We start from the raw sequence: 22,035 nt of genomic DNA, 5'->3' as shown, positions 1-22,035 counted from the left end.
GCAGACTAGATTCTTGGTGGTGAAATTGTTGGATTAAAGAGTGGTATACTCTTCTAAAACCCTAAGTAAGTTTTTAACACATCTCCTGTTTTATTTTTAGTTGGTCATTGATGCGCTTGGCAATGGTGCAGTTGGTACTCAACAATTTGAAGACTTTCTATCCCTTTGCAGGTCACGATCTTGCAGGTAATAAATATCTTAACATGAACTAATATTCCCAGTGCTTTTGAATTACTATTTTGTATTTTTTTTCAAATAGTGGAGAAAAACTTTAGTAACTTACTATTGTAGAAGATAGGTTTCTTTTAACCAAACCAACCATCTATAAATATTTTATATAGGTGCCCTTAGGAGGACATCATCTAAGAAAGCTGGGGATCTGAACCTGATGTGATTGACTGTATTGAGACTTTATTTATAGCTGTAGCCAGGTGTTGAGGGATTTAATAGCAGTAGACACTTAGAAAACTAAGCACGCAGCACTCTCAACAATAGCCAAATTATGGAAAGAGCCTAAATGTCCATCAACTGATGAATGGATAAAGAAATTGTGGTTTATATACACAATGGAATACTACGTGGCAATGAGAAAGAACGAAATATGGCCTTTTGTAGCAACGTGGATGGAACTGGAGAGTGTGATGCTAAGTGAAATAAGCCATACAGAGAAAGACAGATACCATATGGTTTCATTCTTATGTGGATCCTGAGAAACTTAACAGAAACCCATGGGGGAGGGGAAGGAAAAAAAAAAAAAAAGAGGTTAGCGTGGGAGAGAGCCAAAGCATAAGAGACTCTTAAAAACTGAGAACAGGGGCGCCTGGGTGGCGCAGTCGGTTAAGCGTCCGACTTCAGCCAGGTCACGATCTCGCGGTCCGTGAGTTCGAGCCCCGCGTCAGGCTCTGGGCTGATGGCTCGGAGCCTGGAGCCTGTTTCTGATTCTGTGTCTCCCTCTCTCTCTGCCCCTCCCCCGTTCATGCTCTGTCTCTCTCTGTCCCAAAAATAAATAAAAAAAAACCGTTGAAAAAAAAAAATTTAAAAAAAAAAAAAAAACTGAGAACAAACTGAGGGTTGATGGGGGGTGGGAGGGAGGGGAGGGTGGGTGATGGGTATTGAGGAGGGCACCTTTTGGGATGAGCACTCGGTGTTGTATGGAAACCAATTTGACAATAAATTTCATATATTAAAAAAAAAAAAGAAAACTAAGCACGTGCAAAAACTTAGTGATTATTAACTCCAGGGAAGAAAATATTGTACAGAAAGGTACATGATAGTATACCACGTGGTTCAGCTATGATCTATATTTATAAATAGATATAACAAGTTAAACCTGAAAACATCAATTTAACCAGAAATTATTATGTGACTATATTGCAGTGATGGAGAGACCGTTTATTTTTATGTTCCATAGTAATAAATTAGTACGCCATTTCTAAAATTGAAAAATCATGAATTCACAGTATTATCATGTTATTTAGATCTTCAGAGGTAAATAGGAATAGCTAAAAGTTGAAAGTAGGGCTGCCCAGGTGGCTCAGTTGGTTAAGCATCCGACTTCGGCTCAGGTCATGATCTCACGGTTCGTGAGTTCAAGCCCCACATCAGGCTCCGACAGTTCAGAGTCTCGAGCCTGCTTCAGATTCTGTGTCCCCCTCTCTCTTGGCTCCTCCCCTGCTCACACTGTCTCATTCTTTCTCAAAAATAAATAAACATTAAAAAAATTTTAATAAAATAAAAGTTGAGAGTGGAATGAGGAGTCATGTGAATGAAAGTTTACAGAACTAGAAAGTGTTGAATTTACTGGTAAATATTATTTAAGTTTTTTTTTTTTTTTTTTTTTTACTTTCGTGTATTATTTTAATTTTCTAAACAAGTTTTAAATATACCCATATAGATTTGGGTATGTGTGTGTGTGTGTCTATGTGTGTTGTGTATGTATGTATACATATACATATGTATACATATACATATGTATGTACATATACATACATACACATACACTGTATAGAAATATATACCATATAGAAATTAAATGTTAAAAGCTATTATTTTTTCCTCTCCAATATATTTTTATAATATTCAGGTATATTTTTTCTTGTGAAATTAAAGCCAGAGGCAGTAATTGATATAGCAATCAATACTTTATATCATAAGTCATAAATATTATTCCAAGTTATACTTGGAAAGCTATGATATAATTTCAACTTAGATTTCTCTTTTTTTTTCTGTTGCTAAGGGCCACCTAATAATGTTGAAATAAAGATTCATTACATCTTTTTTTTTTTTGAATCCTGTGGGTTTCTGTGCCCACCTCTCTTCCACATCTCCTCTGCCAAAACGTGTCTTCTCTCCTTCCTACAGTTGAATGTAACATTTTACTGCAGAAGACAAATGTGGGTCATTTTTATTTTCTCTTTTTAGAACTTCCAGTTAGTTCACCACTTTGTCATGCGGTTCTGAAAACTCTTCAGTGTTGGGAACAAGTTCTTCTCCGACGACTTGAAATCCATGGTGGGCCACCTCAAAACTATATCTCAAGTCATACCTCTGAAGAGAGTGTGTCTGCAGGCCCTGCAATTCTCCGCCATAAAGCTTTGCTGGAACCTACAAACACTCCTTTCAGGTAGGTTTTCCTATAGATCCTGTTTTTGAATTTTTTTTTAATGTTTATTTACTTCTTTTTGAGACAGCGAGAACAGCACAGGTAGAGGGGGAATGGGCAGAGAGAGAGAGACACAGAATTCAAAGCAGGTTCCAGGGTCCAAGCTGTCAGCTCAGAGTCCTACGTGGTGTTTGACCCCCCAACTGCGAGACCATGACCTGAGTGAGCTGAGTCAGACGCTTAACCAACTAAGCCACCCAGGCGCCCCCTATGGATACTGTTTTTACGTCAGAGTTACTAAATCAGAATGCTATCAACTAGTAATTTAAAAAAAATACTTGGGGCGCCTGGGTGGCGCAGTCGGTTAAGCGTCCGACTTCAGCCAGGTCACGATCTCGCGGTCCGTGAGTTCGAGCCCCGCGTCAGGCTCTGGGCTGATGGCTCGGAGCCTGGAGCCTGTTTCCGATTCTGTGTCTCCCTCTCTCTCTGCCCCTCCCCCGTTCATGCTCTGTCTCTCTCTGTCCCAAAAATAAATAAAAAACGTTGAAAAAAAAATTAAAAAAAAAAAAAATACTTAAGGCCTTCTGTGTCTAATTTGCAGTTCTTGGCTCGTATCTGTGTCTTTGTTAGATGTATACTATAGGCCAGAGGTTAGCAAACATTTCCTGCAAAGTCCTAGAAAGTAAATATTTTAGGCTTTGCAGACCCTAGAATCCTTGTTGCAGCTCTTAAACTGCCATTGTACAGTGAAAGCAACCATAGACAATAAGTAAACAAATGGTCATGGCTGTGATCCAATAAATTTTATTTTTGAAAATGAAAGGCAGGCTGAATTTGACCTGTGGGCCATAGTTTACTTCCGCCCACTCTGGAACAGTGCCCTTCAAAATATTTAGTTAGCAAACTGTTTTACTGTCCGTGGGGAGATGAAGCATTTGCACCAAAAGGTAAATCAATGCAGTGCTTGTTTCATCAATAAAGTCTTGCTACCAAATGTTAACTGAATTAAACTGTACTTACAGGCTTAGTTATACAGTTGATACACATTATTTCACAAGTTCTTAACCATAGTGAGCATCAGTAACAGTTCGTGGGCTGATATGTGTCCTCAGACACTTGGAGTAGCTCTGCCTCTAGATCTCTTCCAGGAAGTCTAACTATTTTGGTAGATCTTCTGTTCCTGGGGGTCGGAAACTGCAGCTTAGAGCCAAATCCACCCCTCCTCCTGCCTTGTAAACAAAATTTTATTGGATTACAGCCACACCCTTTGATTTTAATATTACCTATGGGTGGTTTCCTTCTTCAGTGGCTGAGTTGAGTGGTTGAAAGACCATGTAGCCTGAAAGCCTAAAATCTTTACAATCAAGTTCTTTAAGAAAAAGTTTGCAGACTGCTGCCTAGATGATGTGATCTGATTCTAGTTTATTTATTATTATAAACATTCTTACAGCACCAAGGAAATGTGGTCAAGTTAATCAGAAATCTCCAAAGTGTATAATTAAATATCCTGTCTCTGTAGATCCAAACACCATCTGGCACTGTCTGTGAAGAGACTTTGGCAGTATTTGGTGAAGCAGGAAGAAATTCAGGAAACTTTTATCAGAAATATATTCACGAAGAAAAGATGTCTAAATGAGGTCTGTATAAGTTAAAACCTTTTTTTTTTATTACTGAAGTCTTGTTTTATGTACCTATAAAGAATAAGTTGTATTTTACAACCCACTTTTATACCATAAACGTATATTATGCAGTTAATAAATAGATACAGTAATTGAAAAGGAGAGAGAACGGGTCACTATTTCTGAAGTCAATTTAAAGTAACTAATTCAGATGTATTTGGAACTTTTTTTTCCTAAAAAGGTACTGTTTGAGTGAAGATTGTGTATCTTGTTTGGTGTGCTTTGAGTTGTCATGATTGCCATTTTAGGAAATAAAGTAGAATTTTCCCATGATTTTCAGAATGTGATCGTTAAAAGAAGTTATCTTAGAAGTTTTATTGAAACTAGGTTTGTATACTGAGAACATTTCAAATATGTACATTTTCTTTTTATTCTTTCGATTATGCTTCTTAGTGAATTTTGTAAGTGCAGTTTATAAATATACTGTGGTTAATTATACTTTGATGTTATCATTATGATTATTTTTCACATTTAGTTCAGTGCTTTAAAAAGTTCCATTTTGATGCTATGGAGAATTTGCACCTAAGTAGATTAACATGTTGCTTCCTTTTCTGTGACAGTATTGCTATTAAAAAAATACCCGGTAAACTCAGTGGTGGACTTAGTGATGACACTAATTCCTTATGTCCTCATGGACTCAAGACCCTCAGCTGGTGTGTGGATCGTATTTTGAGAAGCACTGAACTAGTCTGAAAGCAAGTTTTGTATGGTTCTTGAAGTGGGGGGGTGGGGGGAAGAAGGTATTTCACTTGGAGAAATAAGGAAGTAGAACGGCTTTTTTTCCTGATTTTTAAAAAAAAATTTTTACTTGAGTGTAGTGAACATACAATGTTACATTAATTTCAGGTGTACACCATAGTGACTCAGCATGTATATACATTAAAGTGGCTTCTTACTAGACAAGTTAGCAAAAAGCAAGATGGCATATAATAACCTTAATGAAAAGCAGAAAAATTACATAGATCTGATGGGCTCTCGGTTTAAGCACTATTTTATAAGAGGCAACTGCAGGTGCTGATACTTAACTTTCATCTGGTTATGTAAATATATTTGAATTAGCCAAGCCAGGAAACAAAATACATAATTTTTTGCAACTTAGAAAACTTGTGAAATATGTATCTTAGGATAACATTGAAATCTAAGCCAACAATAGATAAAATAGATAGAATAAATAAAAGTAGTTTTATTTAACTTTCCTATCTTAAATATTTAGTACATGAATTACCATTAAACAGTTCAAGAAAATTTTGGGATAAGTAAAATTAAAAATGTAATGGATCAGAGACTAATTAATTAGGGTGTGTTCACTGGTGAGGTAATGTTTCTGATTTTATTTTAAATATATCTTTGAATAAAATAATGTATTACAAGTTACAGCATTTCCATAATAGTGAATAAAGCCCTCCTTCTTTATACACTTTATACCTGCTTACTGTGGAAAAAGTATGTTTACTGTGCTTGTTATTTCTTGGGTTTCTCTGACCTACCTTGTATAGGTATAGATGTACCAAATCATTTTTTGTACAAAAAATGTACAAAATCATTTTTTAAAGAACATGGCCATATTTGATTAATATAGTTGTAAATATAAAAAACATTTCTCTACTGCTGATATAGGGAATTTGGAATATAGGTATTTGGGAAATTAAATAATTCTCAAAACAAAATAAAAAATTGTTCACCACCAGATTGTCTAGTTGAATCCGGAAATAGAACCACTAAGGGAGGGGAGTAGCATGACTAAGCCAGATACATGAGGAAGAACAGCAGGGAAATGAGTACAACAACACCTTTTAAATTCCTTTGCTGTTTTACTTTGAGTTTTCTTTCAGAGTTCGATGATACTTTAAGAAAATTTTAATTTTTTTGTTAGTAATTAAATGCATGCTTATGAATGTTGGACTGAGAGAAAGCTTTGTAATTAGTGAGCTAAATATTTTCTCTGAATTTTAGGGGGTTTTTTCCTGCAAAATTAATTTGGAATATTTTAACCGGTAGATCTTATTTACTTAAAACTTGGCATCATTCATGGTAGTTATTAGAAATTAATTGCTACTGCATTATTGTTTTATTCTTCATGTTTTATTCTTCACTTTTTAAAAATAGTGACATTTTGATAAAGAGAATATGAAAATGAAAACTTTGTATGGTGAACCACAGATGGGATGGAATTAAATAGAATATTAACTCCATAAAGTTAGTATAATGTTTAGTCTTTACTGGCAAGTTGATTAGCTTGTTCTTGATGTTAACAAAATTATCTTCCATGTCTTTTTTTTATAAAATGATGATTATATTTAAATAGTTTGAGTCCACGTCACTGTGACTTTTCATATAGTTAGGAAATAGATACATGACAGGCTCTGTATTTTGGATGGGAGAATTTTGAGATGGTTTCTTTATTCCTTATGTGTGTGAAAATGAAATTTTCTCCATCTGATGTTTAAATCCTGGTGTATGCTCAGATCTTTTCTTTTCCTATACTGCGTTTTTAAAATAAAAGATCTTTCCTTTTTATACCTGGAAATTGAATACAGATGGCTGCAAATGAACTATATCTGAATGATCCCCAGCCAGAAAAAAATACTTGACAGCTATCATCTTTGTCCCCACTTTGGATTTCTGTTTTCTTTCATTTTCTGAGAACCAGAGGTCTTGAACCAGTTTTTTCTAATATCCCCTTTTTAGCAGGATGTGTGCCTCCAAGCAGTTTATTATTTCTGGCTAAATCAAGAGAAGGAGAGAATTAGAAACCTAGAAATTAAAAGTTTCTAATCAGGAGGTTTTCCTGAGGAGTGAGGTACCGTAATGGAGACAAGGCATAGTAGCATATGTGAAAGAGAACAATTTGACTTTAATTTTCAGCTGAGAGTACTGTGGATCAGTAGCTCTGAAATTTGTAATATTAAGAAGTTGGGGCTCAATTTTGCTTTAATGTCAACATTTCAAAATAAGTAAGTTAAAATTTCTTGCAAGGGCAAATAAAATTTATGGTGGTGGTTAATGAGTTTTGTGGGATTCAGTTTTGCCCAGCCTTATCCATGCACCTCCACATGTGCTTCTTTTAAGATGTATGAACTTGAAAAATAACAACTCAGTCCAGTGTTGTTTTCTAGTAAATTTAGTTTAAAATATTATAAAAATATCCCCGGTATTTTGCATGTTATATCTCGTCTTTACTCTTTGTCATGTGGTTATTCTTTCTTGATGAAGTCATTAGAGGACAACTGTGAAACCATCAAAAATTCTATGATGGAGGAGCCAAACATCAATAAGGTACAAAATATCATTCAACTAAAATGAGAAATTGCATTCTTTCACAAGAAAAACACATTGTTTGCATTTGAGTTTTGAACCGGACTTTGTTTCCAGTGCAATTAAATTATTGTTCCCTCAGATTATTCTTACTTGATTTCAGTAGCTTAAATATGCAATCATAAAAATTGTTTCTGTTTTGTTAATAAGAGAATGCAATTTTAAAGAGAGTTGAATGTAACCTGTTTTGGCTACACATTTTTTTGAGTAAATGCTACTGAAGTTCTTAATAAGGTGTATTACAATAGCCATTGTAGAATTGTAGCAGTATTGTTCTATTTTACAAGTGTCATTTTGGAAGTTAACAATGTCTTCTGTGATGTTAGTTCCTTAAAATATATCAGATGCTAAATGTAGCATTTATTGTGCTGGTAGGAATAGCACATAGCACATTGCCTTGTGTGTAGCAATTTCTGCTAACACTTGAGAACAGAGCAAGAATGGTAGGAATTGGTGTAATCATGAAATATCTCCCAAATGTTCTATGATCATATATTCAAATGTGAGTTTTATTAAATTGACATTTAACTCACTCGTGTGTTTCTTACTCTGATTTTAAGACCATCTCAACAAAGTAATTTTTAGAGGAAAACTTTCTTGAAGATAATTTTTTAAGGTTACTAATTCCCCCTGCTAATTCTTTTCCAAAGAAATTCTTCTGGTTAAAATAAGAAAAATAATTCTGTATAATTAATTTAAAAAAGACTGATTAGCTGTCAAGTGTATATTATAACTCAAGTTTGGCAAAATAAATATATTTAGTCCATACTTTGGAAATGTCTAATGGCCTTTGGCAATTTTGAAAGAATATAGTTGAAACTTTTAACCAGTTAACAATAATTCCTTGCCTAAGTTATCATTAATTACTAGTCTGTACATTATCATGAAATCTCATCCAAATATTTTAATAAATATTAAATATTTATAAATATATTAATAAATTTAATAAATATAATCAGAATGTGGTATTTCTATAGTCATCACATTACATTCAAAGGTAGTCCTTCTGTGTGTTTAGTTAACATCAACCGTTTTTGGCCAGGATTTTCCAAACATCTGCTATAATTTTGTTTTAAATAGCTTTATCGTGTATACCTGACTTAAAATAACTGCACATATTTATTAAAGTATAGTTTGATTAATCTTGGAGTATGTATACACTGGTAAAGCCATCACCACAACCAAGAAAATGAATATAGTCATCACTCCCAAAACTTTAATCTCTTTCTTTTTTTCATCTGTGCCTTCTTCCTGTACAAGCAGCTACCAATCTGCTTCTTCATATTATAGATTAGCTTGCATTTTCTGGAATTTTATGTAAATGGAATCATACAATGTATGCTTTTTCCCATAGCATAATTATTTTGATATTCCTCCATGTTGGATATTTCATTAATTCATTCTTGTTTATCGCTGAGGTGTGTTCATTGTATAGCTGTACCATAATTTGTTTATTCTTTTATGTGTGGATGACCACTTGAGCTCTTTCCATTTCAGAACTGTTTCAAATAAGAAAGCTCACATTAGTCATATACAGGTCCCTTTGGTTGGGCGTATGCTTTCATTTCTCTTGTGCAAATGCTTAGGAGTGGAATGGCCAGATTTTATTGTATGTGTGTGGTTAACTTTTTGAGAAACTACTCAAGTATTTTCCAAGGTGATGGTACCCTTTTATATTCCCAGCAGCAGTACATGGTATCTCAGTTGCTTTACCTCCTCACCAGGGCGTGGTATGGTCAGCCTTTTTATTTTAGCCATTCTAGTAGGTGTGTACTAGTTTTAATTTACTTTGACCATCTTCCGTGTGCTTTTTTATATCATTTGTATAATTTTTTGGTTGAAGTGTGTTTTCAAATGTCTTTTTTTTTTTTTTTTTTGATTGGGTTGTTTTCTTGACAGAGTTTTAACAGTTCTTTTTATTTTTTAAATAAGTGGTGTATCACATTTGCAGATATTTTCTCCTACTCACATGTCTTTTGATTCTCTACAATTTCTTTTAAACTGAGAAGTTTTTAATTGATACATTGAACCTCATCAAAATTTGTTTTGTGTGTGGATGTTCTTTTTGGTGTCATATTTAAGAAGTCTTTGCCTAACCTAAAAATCACAAAGATTTTCTCCACCTCTGCTCTAGTGTTAGTTTTACAATTAGTGAAGACCTACTTCCATTACCACAGCTGTCCAGTTAAAAACAGAAATCTAAAACTCTGCCCTACAAAGAAATTCTAACACGAAGGCAGTGTTTAAATCCTACAAAAAATTTTTTTGAGTCAATTTTTTAATGTGAGTAGAAAGTATAGATTGCGTTGCTTTTTTCTTTTTCCATGTGTGTATCAGTTGTTCACCACTGTTTAATGAAAAAGTTATCTTTTCCTCCACTGAATTGCCTTTTCCTCCTTTTAAAAAAACCAGTTGACACGGTGCCTGGGTGGGGTGGCTCAGTCGGTTAGGTTAAGCGTCTGCTCTTTGCTGACAACTGAAAGCCTGGAGCCTGCTTTGAATTCTGTGTCTCCCTCTCTCTCTTTCCTTCCCTGCTCGCACTCTGGCTCCCTCTCTCAAAAATAAAGGTGAAAAAAAATTAACAAAACAAAACAGTTGACCTATGTGTGTTAGGGACTCTGTTTTGGACTATTGATCTATTTATCTTTATCCTAATCTCCCACTGTCTTACTGCACTGGCTAGAACTTTCAGTCCCATGTTGAACAGAAATGGTGAAAGCAGACATTTTTATCTTGTTCCTGATCTTGAAGAAAAGCATTGCGTCTTTTGTCATTAAGTATGCTGTATTCTATAGGGTTATTATAGATACCCTTTATAAGATTGAGGAGGTTTCTTTCTGTTCCTAGCTTGTTGAAAATTTTTAATCGTAATAGTTGCTGGATTTTGTCACCTCTCTTTTCTGTTGTTGTTACCACTGAGATGTTCGTATGGTTTTTCTTATTTTAGTCTGTAAATATGACTAAATACGTTGATGGATTTGTTTGATGTTAAACAAACCTTGCATTCTCTGGCTAAGCTTTATTTGGTCGTGCTGTATTTGTTATTTTTTTTTTATATATTGGTATATTTGTTAAAATTCTTAAGATTTTTGCATTTATGTGAACGAACATAAGTTTTCCTATAATGTTTTGGGGTTCTTTTTTTGGTTTTAAACTAAAGCTGGACTCAGAATGTGTTGGGAAATACTCTCTTTAATTTTTTGGGAAAAAAATTGTGTAGAATTAGTATTGTTTCTTACTTAAATGGTAGAATTCGCCAGAGAAACCATCTTGGCTTGGAGTTTTTTATCTGCAAATTCAATTTCTTTAACATGTAGGGCAAGTTGGGTTATTTATTTCTTCTTGAATGAGCCTTAGTAGTCCATGTCTTTAAAGAAATATGCTTCATCTGGGGTGTCAAATTTATTGGTATAAAATTATTCATAATATTCCCCTATTCTTTTAATATACAAGAAAATTTATGGTGATGTCACCTCTCATTTCACTGCTAGTTTTGGAAACAAAATTACTTCTTGAATATTTTTATTTCCTAATATTTAGAGTATTTGTCTTCTTTTGTATTCACTTGCCAGCTTCCCATTTCCTTCCAATATGCCTTTGATATTGTTTAGATCTCATTTTACTCTGCTGTATTTAATTATATCATTAGAGCAGTGCTGAAGTGCAAGCACTCAGCTTTACATCATAGAAGGTGATAGTAGCTGAAAATCACTAATGAGACCTAGAGTCTCACCTTAGCTTTTCTATAGCTCTGTTGTGGGACCTTGGGCTCTTTACGTCCTTGAAGCCTCATTTACCCTAATGTATAAAACTGGGGTGATAATTTTAAACGTGCTAACTGCTCTAATTAAAATAGTAGTGAAGTCCTGAAGTTAGTCTGTTATGTTCCTCTCTTCTTCAGTTCTTAAAGGAAGGTCTGCAGAACCCGAACATTTTTTAGATCATCACCTGTATAAAATGTTCTCTTTTTACAAATTGTGGTAAAATATACATGTAAAAATTTACCGTTTTAGTTGTTTTAAGTGTATAGTTCAGTAGCATTAAGTACATTGACTTTGTTTGCGACCATCAGCACCAAACATCTGCAGAACTTGTTCATATTCCCAACCTGGAGCAGTAGCTCTCCACTTTCTCGATCCCACTTAGCCTAGCCCCAGCTAACTCCTGTCCTCCTTTCTGTCTCTATGAATTTTACTACTCTGGGTGTCTGTGTAAGTGGAAGCATAATATCTTTCGTTTTGTGACTGGCTCATTTGACTTAGCATAACATCTTCAAGGTTCATCCATGTTGTAGTATGTCTCAGAATCTCCTCCTGTTTTAAGGCTAAATAGTATTCCATTGTGTACATGTCACATATATTGTTTATCCAGTCATCTATCAATGGATATTTGGGTTGTTTTCATCTTTTGGGTGCTGTGAGTAATGTTGTTGTGAAAATTGATGTATATATCTGTTTAAGTCTCTGCTTTCAGTTCTTTTGGACACATACCCAGAAATGGAATTGCTGTCATCTGTGGTAATTCTTTCTTTTTTGATCTGCATAATCTCTTAAAATCTCTTCTGGTACTAATATTTGGATTCTTTTTTCCTCATAAATCCAGCCCAATCCGATTTTATTTTATTTATTTTTAAATTTACATCCAAGTTAGCGTATAGTGCAACAGTGATTTCAGGAGTAGATTCCTTAGTGCCCCTTACCGATTTATCCCATCCCCCCTCCCACACCCCGTCCAGTAACCCTCTCTTTGTTCTCCATATTTATGAGTCTCTTATGTTTTGTCCCCCTCCCTGTTTTTATATTATTTTTGCTTCCCTTCCCTATGTTCATGTGTTTTGTATGTTCAAGTCCTCCTGTGAGTGAAGTGCTATGATATTTGTCTTTCTCTGACTAATTTCACTTAGCACAGTACCCTCTAGTTCCATCCACGTAGTTGGAAATGGCAAGATTTCATTCTTTTTTGTTGCAGAGTAATATTCCATTGTGTATATATACCACATCTTCTTTATCCATTCATTTGTCGATGGACATTTGCAGCCCAACCAGATTTTAAACCATGGCTTGAAACCTTTCATTAAGGTTTACATTAAACATACATTAAATTTTACATTAAGATAGTATTTATTGTGATTTTTTTTTTTACTTTGGTTTTATATTGTATGGCCTTTAACAAATTAAATTATGTTCATAGCTCATGCAGGTTCTCTGTTTTGAGCATATCATGTTTCCACTTCCTTTCTTTCCCACCTTAGATTTCATGATTCATCATTCTGAAAAATCCTCAACCCTTTTGTGCCATTCTCTCTATGGTGTATTTGCCTTGAAAATCCCCAAACCTCTTTACATGCAACTCTCTGTCTACTCTGTGCCTTTGTAATAGAACATGAGTTCACTCCTTGATGAGTCACAAACTGCATCAGGTTGCATTTTTGCACAAAGAAAACTTTATTAGCAGCACATAAGGAGATTGTGAGGAATGGCTTCCAAAGCCATGATTCCTGGCACAAGAATGGATGGGTTCCTTTTATTTGGGATTAGGATGAATATTTAGATAGAGAAGCCTTATCATCCTATGTAGGGGCGGGTATAAGGTCACACATGTGCCTTAAGGAAACGTGCCTATACACACATTGTATATTGTATAAGGTTTGTGCTCCTCCTTGGGCAGATATTTTAGTATTATAATGAGGGAAAGGTAGTGATGGGTCATTCTAGAGATCCCTCTATGGTCCATCTGTGTAGTCTGGAGTCAGGGGTTAAGTTCAGACTGGCCTGCCAGTCTTGTCAGGGCAGTTGCTATTGCCAGAGGGGCAGTGTTGACTTCTGTTTGCCTCAGTTAAGAGATAAGCTGGAAGGAAGAGCTTAAGGAAGAAAATATAGGACAAAGGTCAGTGAATACAAGCAAGTGGATAGTAAAGGTCACATCCTGGGGATTAGCTGGTGACATCTTCACTCACCTCAAGAGCTGAACGTGGATGAAGAAAAAGCACAAACAGTGGGGGTTTGCCTTACTTAAAATTTATAGCCACAATTCCCAAATTACCCAACGATCAAAATAAATTACTCTGTAGTACTTGTTTTGTTTTGTTTTTCATTCTCCCCACTTTTACTCTCTTTCCTCAAACTTCCAGTACTCCTTGACTGTTTGCCACCGATGACCTTGTTCTGTCATCAAAATAAATGCAGTCATCGGGAATGTAGACTAATCTTTCCACCACCAAATCTTACTTCTCCAAATGCAGATGTTTCATTAACTTCTCTAACAGTAGATAGACTGTCACTCTTTTGTCCAAAACCAGATCTTCCATTTGTACGCTGATCGTATGGGCTCTTAACCTACCCAAGGACTTTGCTTCAGTAGTTATCCCTCCTCCCCCACCTCCATTTTCATTAATAAATATTTACCTCTCTGATTACTCTCTACATAAGCAAATATATTTTATTGTCTTTCTTTCAAATAAAAACCAAAAAAACCTACCTTTGAATCGGTCTACTATCCCATTGCTTTAATTTCCCTATCTTGTGCTCCTCCTTGGGCAGATATTTTAGTATTATAATGAGGGAATATATATATATAGGCAATATAGGAATATGTATAGGCAATTCTATAAATGAATTTTCCTATAAAGTCATTATAGAAGATTTAAAGAGTAATGATGCAGACACTCCCTGGAGGAACCACCCAGTTTAAGAAATAAAATATTATCAATTCATTTGAGTGCCTCTGTGAATCTTCCCCAATGGATTTACCTCCCTATTAACCATGTGTCTCTTTAAACTAGTTAAGTGTTATCTCCAGCCCACTACGCTGAGATGTTACTAGTCAAAGTCACCCTTGACTCCCACTATGCTAAATTCAGTAGTTGGTTCTGTCTTCCTTTAATTCAGTGTTTCAGTATCTTTTGATACCGTTGACCACAGCCACCTTCTTAAAACTCTTGCTTCACTTGGTTTCTGTTAACATCATCTTTGATTATTTAGTATTCATACTTGGAAAATGTTTCTTGTTCTGTTTATTCTGTCAGTATTCCTCTTTCCTAAAACTACTTTCATTTCGAATTGACCTTTTTCCCCCTTTTTTGAAACATGGGGTATACCAGGACTTAGTTCTGTAACATTTTCTATTCCCTATTTTTACTTTCTCTTTGGTTTATCTCATGGTTTAAATATCCTCCATAGGCTGATAACTCTTAAATCTCTCTAGTCCATTCATTTCCTGAACTCTGGACTTGACTTCTTAATCTAATAGCTACCTCACCCTGAATGTCAAGAGTAGAATTTTCTATCTTCTCATCTTTATCTAAATCCTTACTTTTCCTTCACTTTGTCTCATTAAATGGTACCTTCACTTACCCAGTTTTTAGGTCTGAAAACTAGGAGTTATACTTGCTTTTTTTTACTCTTACTATAATTTCATTCCATTAGCAAAATTTACCCTAATTCCAACCAACTATCACTACCACCATTGCTACTACCCTAATTAAACCCACCTTTACCTCTTCAGCAACTAAAGTAGCCTGTTGACTGTTTTCTGGCAACCATTCTCACACCCTTTATACTTTACCTCACAACTTGCAGAACTGTCTAAACCCTGCAGTATCTTCCTAGCTCCAAAATAAAATCTGAACTCTTCATTGTGGCTTTTAAGACTCTTTGCAAACTGAATCCTGCCTGGTATTCAATCTCCTACCACTTGTCATTGTTTTCTAAATTAAATACATAAGTTTTTGAGATGCTAAATACCATTCCTTCCCTCTCCCTCCACTTGATCTTAAAGCAGGTGATCTTGGGACCACAATATTAAGAAATAATGTTTTATTAAATAAAGATTTTGAGAGGACAGGCATGTATTTTCACATTGAAAAAGCTTTTTAAGTTTATGCCTGCAGGAGCCTTTTTCCCCATCAGGTAAAGTTGGAAAAAGCTCTGCAGCTAAAACTAGTATGTTTCCCCCCACCCACCCGTTACCAGCACATAACATACTCCTCCACTGCCTGCAAACATCATTTGTCTCTCTTTCCAATTTCTTCAAAATCTAGTAGTAGACACTTAGTATACTTTATTTTTTTAGTTTTTTTAAGTGCTTATTTATTTTTGAGACATTGCAAGAGACAGAGTGCAAGCAGCAGAGAGGCAGACAGAGGGAGACACAGAATCTGAAGCAGGCTCCAGGCTCTGAGCAGTCAGCCCAGAGCCCAACGCAGGGCCGAACTCACGAATCGTGAGATCACGCCCTAAGCTGAGGCCGGTCGCTTAACCAACTGAGCCATTCAGGCGCCCTGACACTCAGTAGTATACTTTAGATACCAGATATCATAGATAGGTCACTAAGTTGGGATTTTGTCATAAAATTACAGAATTTGAGATAAGATTTTTGTTAGAAAAGAGGTTGACCCCAAATCAACCAAAGTGTTTGGTAAACACTGAAAATCTTTGGTTTGTTATCAGATTGTATTTTAGATTCGAACATCTTTGACATCATTACATCTAGTGACCAGGAGTTTAGTTGGCATAGGATTATTTGGGTTTTTATCTTAGGCGTCTCACCTTTGCAATTCAACAGTCTTTTATATTTGCCATTTAAAAAATACTGCTAATTCTACTCAGTTCTGTTGGTGAAACACTGGACAGGCATTGGTGACGTTTTTATCTAAACTTTGCAGGAATTAAATTTGTTATATTCTTATTTTAGATTAATAACGTCTGCACTTCTCAATGAGTTGTGAACCATTTTATACTAATTCATCTTAAAGAATGAAGGTTAGGGATATAAAATAAGATGAAACACTATCCTATATTAACATTTTTAATTCTTAATAATTGCCTTCTCTTTTTACCTCTGTTTATTTTAGTAAATATTGATTTATACAGTATTCTCTTCTGAGTTCAAAGGCCTTGTATATACCTTCTTTGGGGTAAGCTAAAGGTCAGATTAGTTCCCTCATCTAAAGTACATTGAATTATGGTTTATTCAGCTATTAAAATGACTACTGACCTAAAATGACTTACTGACCCTGGGGAAATTACTGTGCCTTTCAGGGTTTCAGGTTGTTTGTTTGTTTGTTTGTTTGTTTGTTTTTATAAATAAAAGCTGTTTTAGACCAGGATTCAGTAAGCTGGCCATATTTGACCTGTTTTTTACAGGCAGTAAACTAAGAATGGTCCTTATATTTTTAAAAGGTTGTTCTAAAAAAAAAAGAAAAGATAAATATACAACAGTGATCTTCTATGACGTGCAAAACATATAAAAATATTTACTTTCTGAACTAGTATTTATCAAAAGATTATAATACTAAGAAATAGGGTAAACAAATCTTGTTTTAATGATTAGAATGTCTTGATCCTTTAAAGTTAATTCATTGCAGTTAACTTACTGGGAACGTGAGCAATTAAGAAGTTGTATTTTGTATCAACTGTCTTTTTATATATGAAAAGGCAAGCTTGAAAAAGTTTAAATTTCCCCGTTCACATGAGTTTTATTTTAGGGATGAGTAGCATGTAAAACAATACCTTTAGATATGAAATACTTAAAAAGTTTATTTAATTTATGTAAGTATTAAATGACAGATTTGCATATATTATTTTTCCGGTGATTAAAATTACTATATTTTTATGTTCTATTTCTTTCTGTTTAGATAGAAGCAGACTTGGGATATCCTGGAGGTAAAGCAAGGATTATTCACAAGGAATCTGATATCATTACTGCCTTTGCTGTTAATAAAGTAAGTAGATAGACTTTTTTTCTTTGATGACTAAGTATTCATGGTTGAAGAAAGTCCCGTTTTGTCAGTTTATTCAGTATTAGTATTTTTCTGTCTGAAAGCTACTCCCCATTGCCTAAATTGGAATCTGAATAAGTTATTTTATTTTATAAAATGATTATATTGTTTGATAATTATATAATGCATATGTAGGAGATAAAATAATGTTTAATTACTACACAGAGAGAATATCAAGTATTTATATATGCAGTAGCCTTGAGAATTTTATAACACATTACAGCATTTAATCCAAAGAAAAGATTTTTTATTTTCCTTATATGAATATGTTGAATGTGATTACTAATATTAGATCAAATTTAAGCTTTTATATGACTTACAGAAATTCTCTCTCTTTGACTTACAACCGTAGTAGCTGCCTAACTAGTGTTTCTTTTACATTCCTTAGTTTTCTACTCAACATCTTCCTCAAAAGTGTCTGTAAGCTACTTATAGAAGAGATATAACCTTAGATATACAGTAATGTAGGTCAAAAATTACTCTAATCATTTTCTTCCTTTCTCTTACCTAAATGCTTTACTGCACAATTTTATTTATACACACGTGCACAACACACACAAATATATATACTTAAGTATGTATATCTTCTTTTTCAAGTATTCCTAATTTTAAAATAAGTTTTAAATATTATTTAGGTAAATATTCTATGGCATTACCCCTTCATTAATCATTTCACCAGTTGTTTCTCCATCATCCTATTCTGTGTCTTTCTATTTCTCCTAGGTAATTCCTTTGTCATTCTACCCTCATCTTTCCCTGTGTCTTTTGTCTCGTTTCTCTCTTCTACACACCCCCAAACAGTGACTGATTCTGTTGAAGACAAGCAAGTTTGGAAACAGCCCCTTAGCTAGGCAGTTCTCAGTTCTAATATCTATGTAATATGATATATTACAGCCTCTTTTTTTTTTTTTGGATGTATAAAGTAACAAAAAATGAACAATCATCCACATATATAAAATCTGTGTTCCACTATATAAGAATAGGGTACCTGTTTAATTTTTATTTCTCCTGATTTATTATTGTTTTACATCTTGCTAAATTTGTAGTTGAGAAACAATACCTTTTGCTTTAAATTGCATTATTTTAAAATGTTGATGAGATTGAACTTTTTCCCATTTGTTTAGTTGTGAATTATCTGTGTCATTTCTTCCCCGCATTCAAGCTAGCAAGTTAGCTTTATCAGTTTAACGAATGCTGTAAGACACAGACTCTTGGACCACAGACCATTACAGTTTATTACTAATAGCAGAAGTAGTATCCAGGAATATTAGCATTTATGCTCTGGTTCCCTGTGTTCAAATTACCACAGAGTGGCAGGGAGAAGGTCAAATGATAACTGCACAGAATGGGTTGTATGGTAAGGAAAGGAACATTGAGTTTAGGAAACCTAAATCTCTCTAATGAACATTACATATACCTGCCCTTTGATCTGGAGAGAGACACTGTAGGTATGTAGCCATCCTCCAGAACAAATAGCAGTCAGTAAGTCGCTCAGAAAAGATGGAGAAATGGAGGGACCCGTGGAGAATTCCTTATCCATTTATGTCTGGGATATTCATTTTTTTTTGTTTTAGTTTGTATTAGCATTTTACATAGTGGAAGTAATAACCTTGTTTTCTCTTTGCTGTCAGTATCCTTTCATTTTCTCTTTTAGAAGTGTATATTTTCAGTTCATAGATGGTTAAAATTTTAGGTCATTTAATCTCACCAGCATTTAATTTATGATTTATTCTGGCATACGTCCCCACTCTTTTTCTACTCCCTGCATCTCTTCTTTGTGACCATTTCTCAAATTGTGTTTTTCTTGTCTAGGACTGAAAAGCTTTAAGTGAAAGTGTTACTACCTTATTTGAATAATGCACCATTATTTTAGTGTGATGTTCCTTATTTCCCTCACCTTTTTCTACCTTCTAGAGCTTCTGTCTTTTTTCAACAGCTCCTTCAAATTTCTGGACTGTGTCAAAACCTTGTGGAGATTGTACCATACTAGCAAACTGGAAAGACAATGATGGGAGAAGAAATAAAGTAGCATATGTGTTACCATGTAGAGGAGGCTTTCTGTTAGATGCTCTTGAATTCTTTGAACATAAACATATCTCCAAGATCAAGCTGAAAATTATTACACTCAAGATTTAATTATTAGAATTAATTTTAAAGAGTCGTTGGTGAAAATGCTATCTTTTCTGTATCTTAAAGTTACCATTTCTAGGGGCTATTTTGTAGTTTCCATTTTCAGAAGTAGCGCATATGCATGCTTTTTTATTTAAAAGTTACCATATGATTTGTTTTTCAGGCAAATAGAAACTGCATAGCAATTGCTTCAAGCCATGATGTTCAAGAGCTGGATGTTTCTGGAATTCTGGCTACACAGATCTATACTTGGGTAGATGATGATACTGAAATGGAAAACAAAGGGTACTTTTATACTTTATTTTTATTCAGTAACATTGTGTTAAAAATGATGATATCCACAGGACTGTAACTTTCAAAAGATACTTAGAGGAATATTCCTAGATTGTAAATACAATGGTTGCCAATATGCAAAAGAGTGCAAAGGGGGTGGCAGGAATTATTTAAAGAAAGGAATTGAGAGTTAGAAGAGAATAAAGTGAGAGGACCTAAAATTGTTCACATATGAAGTTACTGTCTTTGAGTTGGGGGTTAAGAGCTGAAGAAAATTAATTTTGGAGGGAAATAGAAAATCATATATTAGAGCTTTCATGTATAACAGAAGAAATGAAGAACTGATGGGATTGCTTTCATTCCGGTTGACATTCTTTTGTAGATCAGAAGATTTCTTGGTTATACATGCTCGGGATGATTTAACAGCTGTGCAAGGTACAACCCCATATACACACAGCAATCCCGGCACTCCGATCAATATGCCATGGCTTGGAAGTACACAGACCGGCAGAGGAGCCTCTGTGGTACGTCAAGTTAAAAATGTAGTGCATAAATGTCCTTTTTTCCCCTCTAGCTTAATAGAGTAGGGGTGATCTAAACATATTTTTGAAAAATTCCCAACTTTTTAGTAAGTCATAATTGCTGGAAATTATAAATTTTGATTATGAAGAACAACATGTTTCCTCTTGAAAAAGATAAAATGATTTTAAATAAATAATTTAAAATACAAGGAGTTGCGTTTTATGTAATTATTTGGAACTTATTGGTACACATCAGCCTCAGCAAGCTAAGATCTAGGGTCAAATCCTGCTTTTTTTTTTTTCCAACTTTTTTTTCAACATTTTTTAAAAACTTTTTTTTAAACATTTATTTATTATTTAGAGACAGAGAGACATAGGGGACGGGTACACAGAGGGGGAGACACAGAATCCGAAGTAGGCTCCAGGCTCTGAGGTGTCAGCACAGAGCCCGATGTGGGGCTCGAAGTCACAAACTGCGAGATCATGACCTGAGCCGAAGTCGGTGGCTTAACCGACTGAGCCCCCCAGATGCCCCTGGGTCAAATCCTGCTTACCAGCTGTTTCTGTATAGACAGCCTGCTTAAGGATAGTGTTTACATTTTTCAGTGCTACAGGAAGAGTCAGAAGAAGAGTGGTATTTTGTGACACATAAAAATGATATGAAATTAGATTTCATTGTCTATAAGTAAAGTTTTATTGGAACATAGCCACAGTAATTTGTTTATATTTTGTCTGAGGATTTTCTTGAGCCCTGAGTAAGATGTGATCCATGTGTAAACCTCCATGAGATTCTTTTATTACTACTTAATGATACATAGAGTCAGAGAAACCCAGCACCAGTAATTCTTTCAGTGGCTCTCTGGGGGTGAGGTTATTTTCAGTTTCCTAATTCCTACAGTATTCTTTCCTTGGCCTCCCCCACCAAACTTTTTTACTAAGGGTAATTATTTAAGTAAAGGCTTAATCATCTTTAATAATACCTGACAGTGTTTTATATTCATATAGTTCTGTCAGTCATATAACCTTATTTTTTGTCATATAACCCTTTTATTCTTTGAGGTATCTGTTGAGATGGCTGTTATAACTACTCCTGCTTACCATTTTTTAGATGAAGGTTGAGTTCCAAGAAGGTCTAGTGATTTAACTTAGGTCATTATCTCAAATCTGTGGTAGAGCTTATTATATTAAAGTCTTCTGTTCCTCTTAGCTCGTGGATTTCAGGTAGGAGTGTTTTAAGTATTGAAGAATTTGAAAAGCAATATAGTAACTATTCAAATCAAATGACTTGGTCATTTATAGTTCATTTGTTTCAACTGACAGATATATTAAAATACATTAATTATAAAACTTACTGATATTATCATCTTTTAAAGGGAAACTTAAAGAGAATATACAAAATATAGACATAAAAGACCATTTTTCCAACTCCAGTTTCAGACAATGTATTACAGCTTTTCCTGTAACAGATTTCTTGCTGGTCTCTGATTCCATACTTGCTCCCTCTGTTCTGTATATAGTGGCCAGAGTTGGTGTTTCCTAAGCATCATTTAGGTTGTCACTCCACTGTTTATTTTACTTGTTTGATTGATTTTTAAGTAGGCTCCATCCCTATTGTGGGGTTTGAACTCACGACCCAGAGATTAAGAGTCACGTGCTCTCTTACTCCGGTGTTTAAAACTTTCAAATTTCCTGGTACAGCTTTAAAAAAACAAGTCCCTAACATGGCGCTAAGGTCCT

The 22,035-nt window shown here is 34.6% G+C and overlaps 1 protein-coding gene across 6 annotated transcripts in view; it reads left to right on the top strand.

Moving 5' to 3' along the window:
• Positions 1-22,035, top strand: part of DMXL1 (Dmx like 1) — a 135,917-nt gene that overhangs the window by 94,640 nt on the left and 19,242 nt on the right. For 4 of the 6 annotated variants that reach the window (XM_058738360.1, XM_058738343.1, XM_058738335.1 and 1 more), the window contains 7 exons: positions 101-186; positions 2,422-2,623; positions 4,122-4,239; positions 7,495-7,557; positions 17,231-17,317; positions 19,668-19,789; positions 20,160-20,301. In XM_058738360.1, the coding sequence (XP_058594343.1) occupies positions 101-186; positions 2,422-2,623; positions 4,122-4,239; positions 7,495-7,557; positions 17,231-17,317; positions 19,668-19,789; positions 20,160-20,301 (820 nt within the window). The remainder of the gene's footprint in view (positions 1-100; positions 187-2,421; positions 2,624-4,121; positions 4,240-7,494; positions 7,558-17,230; positions 17,318-19,667; positions 19,790-20,159; positions 20,302-22,035) is intronic. The other 2 variants (XM_058738350.1, XM_058738381.1) reach the window with 1 other exon arrangement.

Source organism: Neofelis nebulosa, chromosome 1 (assembly GCF_028018385.1).
Source record: "Neofelis nebulosa isolate mNeoNeb1 chromosome 1, mNeoNeb1.pri, whole genome shotgun sequence".
Classification (NCBI taxonomy): domain Eukaryota; kingdom Metazoa; phylum Chordata; class Mammalia; order Carnivora; family Felidae; genus Neofelis; species Neofelis nebulosa.
The sequence above is the reverse complement of the archived record's forward strand: the minus strand, read 5'-3'. Positions and strand labels throughout refer to the sequence as shown.